This window comes from Danio rerio, chromosome 14 (assembly GCF_052040795.2).
Source record: "Danio rerio strain M-AB ecotype USA chromosome 14, GRCz13ab, whole genome shotgun sequence".
In the NCBI taxonomy this organism is placed as follows: Eukaryota; Metazoa; Chordata; class Actinopteri; order Cypriniformes; family Danionidae; genus Danio; species Danio rerio.
Window position 1 is genome coordinate 38434266 of NC_141034.1, and position 14649 is coordinate 38448914.

The following is a 14649-nucleotide window of genomic DNA, read 5'->3' on the forward strand; positions in this document are numbered from 1 at the left end:
ACAGTGTGAATGCTAAGCAGTCCAAAACTGAATCTAACACTGAATCATTTCGTCAAATTGTTATCCAGAATACAAAAAACACAGACAAAAAAGTCAAATAGTCAAAAACAAATAATATATTCGGAGAAGTTTTAAAAAACGAGTCAAAATCCTTGAATTCCCAAGTGAAGAAATCCCATATTGACGGCGTGAGCGAGGGATATTGATTCCCTCCTCTGCTTGTGTGCGCCTCTGTTTTGAGCACTTGCCCTTTGACCCCTGTGCATCCGAGCCAGTGTTGCTTCCTGCTCGACTCAGTGTGAGTACAGCTGGACCACTTTAAGACCGCAGGGTGATTTGACATTAAGGAGCTCACACTCCCAGCAGGCTGAACAAATGGCTCCCGATGCACACAGAGAAACAGGGCCAGCGGGGGAAGACGTCTCTCCTTAGCCTCATTCCCACTCATCTGGCGTGCTGCGATGCCAGTGGAGCACCACGCCAACATGGAAACAATGCAGCGGGCCAATTTCATACGCATAGGAAGTGGCTGGGTTCACATACGGGCTACATGCACTCTCACACGTATGTCCTTAAAAGGCTTAAAATAACCCTGTCGACAGTGCAGCGCTGTATCTAGGCAACAAGAGGCTGGTGATATGGATTCCTGCAGTTTGGTTCCTCTCAGTCACAGAGTTAATGATCCTACAATCTTAACCCAGAGCCCTCAGCGCTTCCACAAGATAAAACCATCACCCGGACACCCGTGGCGCGCATACAGGCAGGCATCAAACCTATTGTGCGCGTAGAGAGATGACATGACTGACAACGACGAAAAGCTTGTGGTAAAAAGAACTATATTTCTTCAACAACAACAACAAAAGCTGTAATGTGCAGATTGCGCCATGCTCCCATCATGGTCGGCTGAGCTGAGCGTCTGTGACAGATGGTGACACATTATAGGGGCACTGCAGCCCATTGGCTACAGGGGGGCTGGGGGTTTTGCACACCTGGTGCTGACAGGTGTGTCAGATTCTACCTGCTCAGGGAGCAGCACCGGATGTCCGTAACTTTTCTAGAGCAACTCTGGGAATTTCAAGTAGTTATTTTAAAGCGCGGAGAGACAGGCATTGAAACTTTTCATGCTGTGGGATGGCACGTGGCAACAGATTCCAAAATTAACACTCGCCAGGCGCCAAATTCAAGTAAAAAAAAAAAAAATTGGGTTAGCCATTACTTGGCTGATTGGATCCTCAGGAGTTAGGAGGTTCTTAGGAGGCAATATAAGGTCATACCTGTCAATATTGGGATATGAAAATAAGGGATAAAATACCCCCACAACCACCCAAACAAATCCCCAAATTACTACATATGTTCATCTGGAGCTTTTTCATTGTAAATACACTGTTGAAATGGTCAGTAATATGTTTTTATTATTATTTACAATGAATAGAATAAATAATATACATTAGAAAAAGCTGCCGATAATTTAGCAAACAGTTTAGCCTATTGAAATCAATAGCTATTTTAAAGAAATTGAATCAAGTTATCAAATCTCATTAACCTTCTCTTCACTATATAATTTAAACATTCTGATTAAAGAGTAGCGAATAATTTTTTTTTTCCGTTTGATTACATTAAATAACAGAGGTGTCACTTTAAAAATGCACAGATCCATAATGAAAGCATTTGATTGCTTTTCTAAATTTTATGCTCATTTAAGACAAAATTTGTTGTTTAAAAGAAAATTCACAAAGTTGGACATATTTATTAGATATTATTATTATTATTATTATTATGATGATTATTATTAATAATAATTACGTTCCGTTCAAACACGCACCCAAAACCCAGTGCCCACTTTCACTCCGCATCAAATCGCGTGTACAGAATCCACTTGGGAAACAGCATCTATTTATCACTATGGAGCACGTCTGAGAGTCACGCACCGCTACACGAACTGACTGTTTTGAGGATTGCATAGGGGCAATGGTGCCTGTAATGAAAAGGAAATGAATTTCACCGTTTTTATATTTATCTCAAAGTGTATTCATGTCTAAATAAAATGAAATCACAGAACAGATTCACATTTCAGAGCAGGGGCGTCCCCTGGTGGTTCGGCAGTATGGGTTGTGATCGGCTTTTTAATGTTTATTGACATCCTTCACAGAAAGATTAAAAAATACAGGAGAATTATGAGAAAATAAATTTAGAGGATGATAGCGGGATAGAACCGTAAAATACAGGAGAATAGCGGGAAAAACGGGAGGGTTACAGGTATGTATAAGGTATCTTTTTTTCATTCTATTTGGACCCAAGAAATAGAGGAAGAACTAGTGTAAATTTGGCAGGAGCATCTGTGTCTGTTTGGCATGACATCTGAGCAATACCACAATCAAAAAAAAAGTTTCTGACAAATTGCTAATTTCCTTCAAAAGTAAGGTGAGAAAAATAATTACATTTTCTACCACACTAAAGGCTTCTTTAGTTAGATCTGTAGTTTATAACTAAAGATATTACTATGTACCCTCACAATGTATCCATGTCACTTCTCATTTGTGTTTGGTTGTGAGATGTGGTTTGAGAAATGAGACAAAGTTGTCAGCGATTCTCCTATTGTAAAGTCATGCAGTGTAAAAACCTGTCCATCTTGCAGAGTAAACAAAGCAGTGACGAAACGCTACCCCAGATAGCCATGCAGTGTGAATACATCTGTGACAAGACTAGTTTAAAAATCATTCAGTCTGAACTCGGCATGAACAGTTTAAAAGAAAACACTGGATTTGTGAATTAGTTTTTAAAGTGATCGTTTTTCTCATCATTGCCTAATAAAATAAAAGAAAATCATTTACTGAACTTGTATGAATATTGTTAGATTTAACAGAGGAATCAATATTAATTTATTCATCCATCCGTCACGGTTTTGGGTCCTCTTGAAACATTTCCATTGCGTTCCGTTGTTTTTCCAAGTGTTGTGAGAAAATGCAGCATGTTTTTTTTATGTGTATGCGATGTAAGGATTTGTAGCACGTGTGCTATCAAACCAATGAAGATCTTTTCTTAATTCGCTGGCGTTTTTTATAATTGGATCTTTTTTTAAAGTGCAGCATGTTAAGCTCTCTTAGCCACTGTATATTTGGCCTATTGCATATAATTTGCTCATTTTATTTTTTATTATTGACTGTTCACTCAATGTTTGGTTTTCTAAAATTGCCAATGTACATGGAATTGCAAATAGCTTTAAATGATTATATTTGTTTAAGGTATTGTGTTGAAATTTTAGTATCAAGGCAACACTAACTCCAAAAGATTTTGTATTTCTTCAAAACCAAATTTATAGAATATTTGGCAAAACAAAATATTTATTCTGTCCTTTTTTACTCATGTCATAAAAAAAGCATTAAACCTTCTTCTAATACAAAAGAAGCTATTCTTCTACCATTGGAACATGAGATACTTTTTTGGAGGAGGAATTTTGGGGATAAAATGTGATTTTTCTACATTGTTAGATAAACTATTGCTTTAAGAAAAACTCACTGAATATATATTATTTATTAAGAATAAAAATAAATACAATTGTAAGGCTTGAAATAAATATTTATTGGTTGGCAAACTTTCTCTATTCATCGCCACTGGCATGTGTGGCAGAAAAGTTAGTTCTGGACCCTTCTTGGAATGACAATGAAACCATGCGTGGGGGTGCTTTGGTATTGGGATTTTCTTTCCCCAGCCTTCAGCTGGATACATTTTACGCTGGCACAATGATTTTATTCTGGCAGATCTCCACAGAGAAAGAAGCACAAATGAGCTCCAAGTGCAGGGAGAGATGCATTCACTCAGATCAGAACACTATTGTTCATCGCAGCAACACACAAGCAGGCAACTCTCATGAGTCACATCAATATCTGTCATTACACACCAAAATGTTCACAAACAAACCGGGAACAAAAGCTGACTCAATGTGCACACTGGCAAATGTGGTGGTAAAAATTTCAGTTTCAGAAAACCAACCAGCCGTATTCAAAAGAGAATTCAAAAAGGTAAAAATCACTGAACAGACATGATATTTCAGCACAAAAACCTGCATCCTCTTCACTAAGCCCACAATAACCAGTTTAACCAAGCACTAAAAGCTTTACTATAGCATGAGTATTAAAATTCTCATGCCGCACATTTGAATTCCCATGCGCTGCAAATACGCCTCAGTTATATGCAAATTAAGCTTATAATACATTGTGTCTTTTAAAGAGTGCTTTAGAGAGAAACTTTTTATTGATCATTTCAAACTTTCTGATACCAAGAACGGCAATATATGAATATGCCTTATAAAGTGTAATAAAAAACAGTCATATTTGAACATTATTATTTGAAAAATATTACTTTTGATGTTGTCAAAAGAACCTTTGGTTTGACACTAAGAAGGTACAAATACACACATGCTCACACACAAACATACATGGGGTAAAAATAACTTTGGGCTTGACTATTTATTTGTTTAAACTTAAAACTGAATGTTAAACAGTGTTATTGGTGGTTCATTCCACTGTGGTGACTGCTGATAAATCATGGACTAAGCTGATGGATAATGAATGAGTAAATGAGTGAGTGAAGCATTGTTTTTTTCTTGATTACATTTTATGCACTTTTTAAATAATTCATTTTTTTATGTATTAATTCATTTATTCAAGCATATGTTTATTTCCATATTATAGGGTTGCATGATTTGGAGAAAAATCTAATTGCAATTTATTTGATCAAAATTGCGATTTAAAATGTGATTTACTATAATTTCAGAAAAAAGTTGCAGGTTGGTGGTTTTAATAGCACCAAAGAAAGACTAAGCATAATCACAAAGTATGCTAAACTATACTACTGTTCATTTAAACCCATTTTTTTTCCAATAAAGGTGTCAGCTTTCAAGACAAATTAATAAAATAACTACAGTATTATAAATTCAGTTAAATTAATTCTACAGTATATACCATGTATAAAACCTATAAAACCTTTACACTTAGATTGTGTTACATTTATAACATTCATTTTTACCACATACACGGTGCAATGATAATGCTTTCCATACATACTGCAATTTGTCAAGCGCAGTCACACGTTGTGCTGCAGAAGCAAAGACTGCTTTTTCATAAAAAAAATAATAAAATAAACTACTTAAAATATAAATTAAAATAATACTTTTGTGCTTTACGCAATATCCACCAGGTGCATAAGAAACACCCGCTTTTCTATTTTCGGGCCAGCGCAAGTAAGCGCCCCCAAATCAAACAGCCTGTCCGGGGATGTGTTAGCCAACTAAGGTTGTAAGTTCCATCGTTATACACAAAGTTTGTGAATTTGGTTTTTCCCAAAGTCCATTGTTCAAACAACCATTCGCAAACTGCGTCGCAAATTTGCACTGTACGTTTGCAACCCCTTCTCTAGTTACAGGTAAAAGGTAGAAGCAACTATGTTCTATTCCCAGTTGTCTCCCCTATACCCTATTCCTTTCAAAGTGTTGAAGAACCTAGAACAGGAAAACTGACATGCACCTCTTAATAATCAAATGCAATCCAATCTCAGTGTAATTTCCCCCACAAATGATAAAAATCATTTCGCAATCATTTTCACAATCATTTCGATGATAAAAAGCAGGCCTCACCAGAGTCCGAGCTGTACATGTAGACAAACTTAGACCACCTGTAGTGCTCGATTACACCGACCAGGGCGTCCTGCAGTTCAGGCCTCAGCTGGATGACAAACTGGTTGGAGTTTTCCATAGGGAAGCTGGGCGTCACGAAGCAGACGTGTAGCGCACCGCAGAACGACATCAACATGTTGACGGTCTTTCTGTCGTAGACGCCAATGATTGCGTACACTCCTTTGGAGAACTGCGAACAAACTGAAGACAAAAAAAAAAGCATTTACAACACAGACATCACCCATGTCGCATTGTTAGCATCTAGCTGGCTTTATTAGTAATTTCCGAAAAGCAATTAGTAAGTGTTTCTGTATGCATCAGTGGACTGGAAATGGTGCGGATGGATTTTTTGAAGGGGCAGATAATCAATGCACACAAAGGCTCTCGCTGACATTTACCAACCAGCGGGACGCTTTTTTTTAGTTTTTTTTTTATCTCTGCTGCCTTGAACGTTGAATATCTTTTCCTCTCCCGGTTGGAGGCAAAATGGCCTCAATCTGTTTTGAACCAGGTTTCCCTGTGTATTTTAATGCTGTATCACACACTGCTGTTGATATCTTTGCTCTGGCCGAGGTTATTTTTCCAACATTTCAATCCCGCAACTAAACAGATTGAAGTTGCAGTCTGTTCGCTGCCCAAGGCACAAATCCCAGCAGGGGCCGCCTGAGGGGCACAGGGGGAGCAGAAGCGATAGGGATGGCCATCACCCAAACTGCCTGCCCCATCATGCAATGCAGGGTGCCAACTCTTCCAGCATGTGTGTGTGTTTGTGACCACTGGCTCTCATCTCATGCACTGTGACTCATTTCAACATCCTGCTGAAACAAAAACACTTTATCTGTCTGATATATAGAGACCGTCATATTTTGAAGTCTCTTAAGTGAGCAATATCAAATGAGTAGCAGTGTGATATGCCTGTATATCAGAGTTTTGATATAGAGCCATATTGCATAAATATGAGTGTAATGTTGCATTTGCACCATGAAATTTAGGGAGCACAGATGCACACTATGTTTCCTTAACAGAAAATCTGAAGCACGAAGCACGAATCACATTGTTTAAAAAAAAACTATCATATTTAAGCATAAACATAGCTGAACAGGCATCTAGCAAAGATTTTAAGTTGATAAATAGCTGAAATGTTGCAGGTATATGAAACAAATTATTTATACATAAAGTGCTTTAAGCAACATTATAAATATTAGTTCTGCAAAATATAATTTCTATTGTTGTTCATAAATTATCAGTGGCTAACTTTGTGTACAGTGGTCACTTGTAAATCGCAGGAGTCCCGTTCTAAAAAGAACCTGCACTAGGCAAAATCTGCAAAGAAGTCAGTTTTATTTTTACAAATATTATAGACGTTTTAAGGCTGTAAAACCCCTCAATACACACCAATGTTTCACACACATCGACTTTACTTGGGTGGGCCGCCAAGATATATTAATGGCTGCCCAAGTATATTTTGTGACACATTTTTTTTTTTTTACTATTATTAACATCCTTTTACACTTTTTGTATCTGCTCAATATAGCCAAACATCTGTGACAGATTAAGTAGTGGAAAATCTTCTCTCCTTTACCAGTTTTATTCTGTACCCACGAGACCTGTCGACAATCGTGCAGACAGTTTCACATGCTCTTCAGACCCACAGAGATGCACATTTTTTGGACTTAAAAAATTTGTCCGGCCCAGGTTTCTAAATCTAAAATGTCCGAAATTCAACTTTTGCTTTAGCTTTCTACAGCTCAAATGCGTTGTTGCATTACTCTTTTATTAAAGAGTACTTTCCGGCTGGTTTCACAGCTGACAGTGCACACACAGCGGCGAGTAAAAAAGTAAATAACAGATTCATTAATCTAAACCAGTATTTCTCAACCACGTTCCTGGAGGCCCACAAACACTGCATGTTTTGGATGTCTTTTTTAGCTGTCACACCCATTACAGGTCTTTCTTTCCCTGCTAATGAGCTGATGACCTGAATCAGATATGTTTGGTTAAGGAGACCTGGAAAATGTGCAGAGCTGGTGGTCCTCCAGGAATGTGGTTGAGAAACACTGATCAAACAACTCAGAAAAACTTTACTATATACTTGGGAAGGACGAAATTACATCTAGACTGTCTGAAAAATATATGTACACAAGTAGTAATGGTTAATCAACACATTTGCCTTATTTAAAAAAAACCTTCTTGTTTTAATCTTGCAATTATGATAATTTTTTAAAGATGTTGTCTGTGTTTATTAACTTTGTCATTTAATTTTCATTTGCTGATTGCTATTAATTTGATGATTTTAATAAATTACATAGGCTTTTTATATACATTTCTAAAATGCTTTGGCATTCAAGTTTTCTTTGAACTTAAAAGAGAGAAGAGAGAAGCAAATTTGACCTGTCAGGGGGTGCACATGGCTCATGAATAGCATAAAAGTATTTATTTTTATTTCAGATTTTTTAACAGTCTTTTTTACTTTAACCCATTGAAAATATACAATTATTATTAACGGCTACCACGTCACGTATATTTCAAACCTGTGGGAAGCACTGCACACTTTTCTCAGACAGGCATTAACATTTTCCTGCAGTCACTGATCTATAAGCTAAAGCTGACTCCATCTTAAGAAGGGTTTTGTTGCGGATTTACAACCCTTTTTGCATCTTTGTTGAAATTATTGCTGTGGTCTTCCTTATGTTATTTCCAGCCTGATCTCACGAGAAAACGTAAGTATTTTACGTTTTGCCAGTTTAGTGGCTAATTCGTACGAATTCGTACGAGTTCAGTCGTACGAAATGGTACGATTTTTAAAAGGAGGCGTGGCACCTAACCCCACCCCTAACCCCAACCGTCATTGGGGGATAAGCAAATCGTACTAAATTGTACGAATTAGATCGTACGAATTCATACGAATTAGCCACTAAATGAAAAAATTACGAATTGCCGTGAGATTGTGTTGGGTATTTCCCTCCTTCTTTATGTAACGAACCGCAGATTTATTTATTCTGCAAAGATTTATTCCTGAAGATTTATTTATATTAAATAATATAAACTATTATTAAATGGCGTGCTACAGCATGTCCAGAAGTCCAACTTTTTGTGCAATTGTTAGCATCTGTCTCTGCTTTTTAAATGACTGTGCAGAACGTTTCATCGACACTGTGGGTTTTGTTGGGTAGAAAACTTGCAAACATACAGTATAGCACTTCAGTCACACGGCTAACGAATAAGCAAACTTGGCAAGCTGAACAAATTCTGTACTATACAGGAGACATGGCAAGGAGGAAATTGGCTGACAATAGTCTAGAGTCAATCAGGGTGCAGAACACAATGCATTGTAAATTGCACTAAAGATATCTGCGAAACTGCGAGGCTGCAAAAGGTGAACCGCGTTATAGTGAGGGACCACTGTACATGACTTGTCAACCATCTGATGGTGGAACAATTTAAAATGAACTGTCAATCACAACTACTAACACAGACCATTTTGCAATCCTTCATTTATTAATATGACTACCACTTATATAAATATAATTTATTGAACAAAATAATTTAGAATAATAATCAACAACAAAAGATGCTAAGTAAATCAGTCAAAAGAACAATTGCCGCAATTCCACATAGCATTAAATGTATACAGTTATATCTCTGTTACTCAAATCTAATTGATAGAAGCTTGTAATAGATTACTGAGACCAGATATTGCAGTTAAATATACCCAAAATTATATTTTTTGTTCAACCCCTAAAAAGACAAACATCTAGGTCACCAGTAGATTCCAAAATAAGTGTCCGAGATAAGGATGTTCTCAGACGTTGTCCTATTAAACTTAGTAAACTGCATATTTGAAGTCAAAAAAAAATAGCATGCTAAAAAACTTAAGCTTTAATTGTCAAAGTGTAGTGAGATTAGTCCTTTTTCAGAACATTCGCTCTGAGGAATGCTGTAAAACAAATGTTGTTCCTATGCTTATACTGGTAGAAAACTGCATGGCTAGACAGATTTTAGTACCAGAACGATCTCTTGTACATATTAGCCAACAGCTAGGCCCATACGGAATCTGCTGATTTTTAGCCCTTGATTGAGTCTATTTATTTACTTGTGTAAATGTGCGGAAAACTATATTTATCTAGTTTTTAAATTAATAATATTTACTAATATGTCAATTTACATATGAATTATTTACTATACAGTTTGTTAGGTAATCATTTCTGTCTTTTAGGTGATATATTGTATGAGAGACTTGCTTTGATTAACAAATAAGTGGATCTAATTGGATTTGCATTGTGAACATTAAACATTTTTTGAAAAGGTATTATTTTTATTTCATATATTACGTTTAGAGTTATGATACTCCCAAAATCATTCTGCATAAATCCGCAGATTTTTTTTACAAATATCTGTGCAGAAATAGCAAACAATGTCTGCAGATTCTGTCTGGCCTCACCAATCGCTTAAAAAGGGAGTGTGATAATTAACACACTGATTTAAACAGTTCCATCTGCATTGTATATAAGTCACTTGTTTCTAAGCAGTAATGAGTGTGACATGTCTATACAAGATGCTGCCGTGAACTCTGAGGTAATATTGGGGGTGTTCTTATTACACGGCTCTGCTTTTTCTGTGAATGATGACTTGCACATTAATTCTGTCTGGGCTGAGCTTTGTAGACCCAGAGAGAGAGAGAGAGAGAGAGAGAGTGAAAAAGAGAAGGGATGGTAGGGGATTGCATCCCTCTGTGTTAGCTATTACCGAAGACATATGGCACATTGAATCGAGATCCTCATCATACCATATGTTCTTGTCTTGAATGGTTTCACATACTTTTTTTGTAAATTCATACAAAGTTATTAACCTGTGCTCTGTCAGCTACAACATATTGTTAAGCTGGGCTCTTGGCAACAGGCATCAGCAGAACCTATTCATTAAGTTTATTTGATATTGTGCTCCATATGACTTCATTTTAAATGACTTAGCATTAATCACAGCAATATATTAGCCTAGCAAACGCAGCTTTAGTGCCTTGGATCATGCTTTTAGGCTTGTAATGTTTTAATGCACTTGAGAGTGATGTGAGTGTGTCACGATTTTTTCTTTTCTTGATCATATTTTCTTTTTATACATCTGGTAAGCAATATCTCTACAATAATTCACAAAAAAAGTCATTTGATTTCCACATAAGATGGTTTGGATAACTAGACTAACCATGTAGTAGAGCGATCTCATCAAACTCCATCTCAAATATCATTTAATTATGCAAACACATTGATGAAATTTTGTTTAATTATGTCCTGGAATCTTATCGCAAACATCAGGTTTCCAAACACAAGATGACATGACAAAGTTTGTTTCTGTGTGTGTTGTCCGCCAATTAGAGGGAGAACTTATTTACAATAATATGGAAAAATTTACTATTGGGTTTCCCTCAAATGCTCATAAAACAGTGCTTTATATATATTATATATAAAATGTTTAAATTATGTGCAAAAAGTAAATGTACAACCTTGTATGGAAACCTAATACAACACAAAATATTGTACTTGAACTTAAAACAAAAACAACTGATTAATCAACTGAAATTGACAGACAATCAAAACAACTCATTAATCAACTGAAATCTAATGACATAATCAACAAAATTATGTCATAAAATTTTTTGCAGGAGACTCTATTAATGTAATATGAGCCACAGACAGGGCTACCAAATACATTGAAATAAAATCGAAATGTTTAGTCTTGCACATCTTGCCAGAGCAGCCCAGCTCTGTTTAGTAAATCTTCAATGCCAGAGGGTGATCTCGCACATGTAAGAGAGCAAATTATTATATCCATGTGTTTACATTGCAAAACATGGCTTGCAATATAATATACTCAATCTGGCTACAGATTCCAAAGGCAGATACTGATAAGATTACTCTGGAGCCGATCTTCTCTGCCTCTACTGCTATCAGGCTCTCTTTAGGGTTTACTCACTGTTCCTTGTCTCTCTCTCTCTCCCTACCCCATGTTTCTCCCTTTCTCAGGTAACTTTGTTTAACATTTAAGCTGAATACAATTAACATCTTTTTTTTTTTTGTTTTTAATCATTTAATGTTTTATCATTTTATACAGTTATTTTGTTCTGTTGTGACCATGGCAAATGAATCGTTTCATATTGCACAATACAATCCTAAAATAACAACACACTCTTATATTTTAGTTATAATCACGGCTAGACAGAATCTGCAGACATTTTTGCTATTTCTGTGGAGAATTTTGTAAAAATCTGGAATCTTTGTGGAGTGATTTTAGGAGTATCTACTAAAAACTTAATATATGAAATAAAAAATAATACCTTTTAAACTTTTACTTTTAAAAAAAGTTTAAAGTTTAATTTTTAATTTAATGTTTACAATGCAAATACAATTACTGTAGATCCACTTATTTGGTAAACAAAGCAAGTCTCCTGTATAATATATCTACTAAAACACAGAATATATTACTTTACAAACTGTATTGTACATAAATTTTATGAACATTTCAATATTACTGTTATTATATCAAAATAATATTAGTGAAATTAATTAAAATAAATATAACAATTTAATAAATATAACCTGACACACATTCACACAAGTAAGACTCAGTGATGGGCTAAAAATCTGCAGAAATTTGGGGGGTTCTGCGCACACAGACTCCATGTGGGACTAGTTATAACTTCCCTCATTTCCGTTTTTGGTGTAAGATTGCAGAAGGATGGTTTGACTAGAAATGCACAGTTTTTCACCATCATACTGATAACTTTTTAGCCATTCGGCAAAACTACAGTTCGAACCACTGTATTTAAATCCCCATTCTTACACACTACAAGTTTGCCACAAAGAAATAACCCAGTAAGTCAAACAGCTTAACATTTAAAAGCTTTCATTGATTCAGTGCATTAATTATTAAACTAAATGTTTCTATTAAAGATATTTTATTTTATTAAAGATGTACTTTTTTAATATACTTTCAGATTTAGCAGCAACACAGAGCTGTAGATCAACAGAAGCGATGCAAACAGTTGTCAATTTCTTAAAAACTTCAATTTCAGTATCACACTGAAAGTATAACCTAATATTTTTGTGTGCCTTGTAAGTGAAAGATCGCTCTGTGAAGGAAATGCTGCTCCATATGAAAGCAGGTGACAGAGTTTTGTCTTTACTAATAAAACTATGAATGGAAAATCGCCTTCTCCTCCATCTTTCCCCAGACATGCTCAATAATGTTCATGTCTAAAGACTGGGCTGGCCAATCCTAGAGCACGTTGATTTTTTAGCTTTCAGGAACTTTGATGTGGAGGCTGAAGTAAAAGAAGGAGCGCTATCCTGCTGAAGAATTTGTAATGTAATGGGCAGCACAAGTGTCTTGATACCTCAGGTTGTTGATGTTGCCATTCACTCTGCAGTTCTTTCACACACCCCCATACTGAATGTAACCCCAAACCATGATATTTCCTTCACCAAACTTTGTAGTAGTGTAGACACATTTGGATTTTTAATCAGCAACTTATTTACAATAGTTTTAATGGAATCCATTTTCCACATGACCGCCGCCACTTCCCATGTGTGTGATAATCTGGAAGCAGATTGGAAGTGTGTGGCTCTTTTTCCTCTCTCACTCTCTTACATCTGCTTGCCTGTTCGGAAAAGTTCCTTCTGACAGGGAGCACATGGCTGTGTCATCCGGCTCTCTAATGACAGGAACACACCGGCCGCCTGCAGTGGTTTGTGTTAGCCTGAGTAGAGGCGTAAAACATGATGTGAACACCTCTGGCCAACCTGTGCTCCCTGGCCCTGCTAAAAGATCCTGGCAGCATCTGGCAGTCCTGGCACCATCCTCCAAACAGATCTCCACAGGTCTGTTCGGCCCTATAGCAGACCCTCATCGACAATGACTGATGACTACATTCAGTGCTCAGCTTGTCTGTTCTCACAAAGATGCAATCACACAAGAAGCTGCATTATTTAAAATTACTGTAAAATTGTGATAGTCAGAAATTCACAATAAAATATGATGAGGAGAGTATGAGATGGCATATTATTGGCTGTACTGTATTATTCAGCTTGTCTGTGGTCATGAGACTAAACTAAGCTGATGCAACCACTCCAGAAGCTACAAAAATATCCTGTTAAATTGTAATTGCCACTGGAAAAATATGGAGACAATGTTTCAAGTATTATAAAGCCCCATATTGGTGGCTGTACATCTGAATAGATTTAATGCTCAGCTTGTCTGTGGTCATGAGACTAAAATAAGCTGATGCGATCACAATTTGGACTACACAAAAATATCCAGTTAAATTGTAATTGCCAGAAATTTACTAGAAAAATACGGAGACAATATTTCAAGTATTATGGGACAACACATTGGTTGCTGTATTTGTGAATGGATTTATGGTCAGCTTGTCTGTGGACATGTGATTACACTAAGCTGATGCGATCACAATAGGGGCTACACTAAAGTGTACTGCTAAATTGTGACTGGCCAATAATTTACTATAAAAAACATGGTGTCATAGTTTCAAGCATTATGAGATGATTCATAACTGGCAATGTATTTTCCGGTACTTTACAATAAGGTTGTATTAATTATATTGTATTAATGTTAGTTAACACATTAGTAAACAAGAACAAATAATTAACAAATATTTTTTTAGTTATTGGTACTTTTTTAGTTCTCATAACTTATTTCCAGATACTGCCAGTTAATTTTTGCTGTTCTCATAACTTATTTTTTATGATTATTGCAACTTAATTTTTTTTCCTGTGACTGCAACTTAATTTTTGGAGTTCTCAAAACTTATTTTTTCTGAATACTGCAAATTTATTATTCTAGCTACCACAACATAATTATTTCCATTACAGCAACTTATTTTTTTAGTTGTCATAATTTATTTTTTTGATTACTGCAGCTTAATTGTTCTAGTAATCACAACTTATCTTTTTCTGTTACTGCATCTTAAT

The 14649-nt window shown here is 35.9% G+C and overlaps 1 protein-coding gene across 15 annotated transcripts in view; it reads right to left on the reverse strand.

Annotated features, from left to right (window-relative positions):
• Nucleotides 1-14649, reverse strand: part of gria1a (glutamate receptor, ionotropic, AMPA 1a) — a 382253-nt gene that overhangs the window by 102980 nt on the left and 264624 nt on the right. For all 15 annotated transcript variants that reach the window (XR_015506947.1, XR_015506945.1, XR_015506946.1 and 12 more), the window contains 1 exon segment: nucleotides 5633-5872. Coding sequence is in view for 8 of the 15 variants with exons in the window: in XM_087280929.1 (XP_087137055.1) it covers nucleotides 5633-5872 (240 nt within the window). In the remaining 7 variants the exon portion in view is untranslated.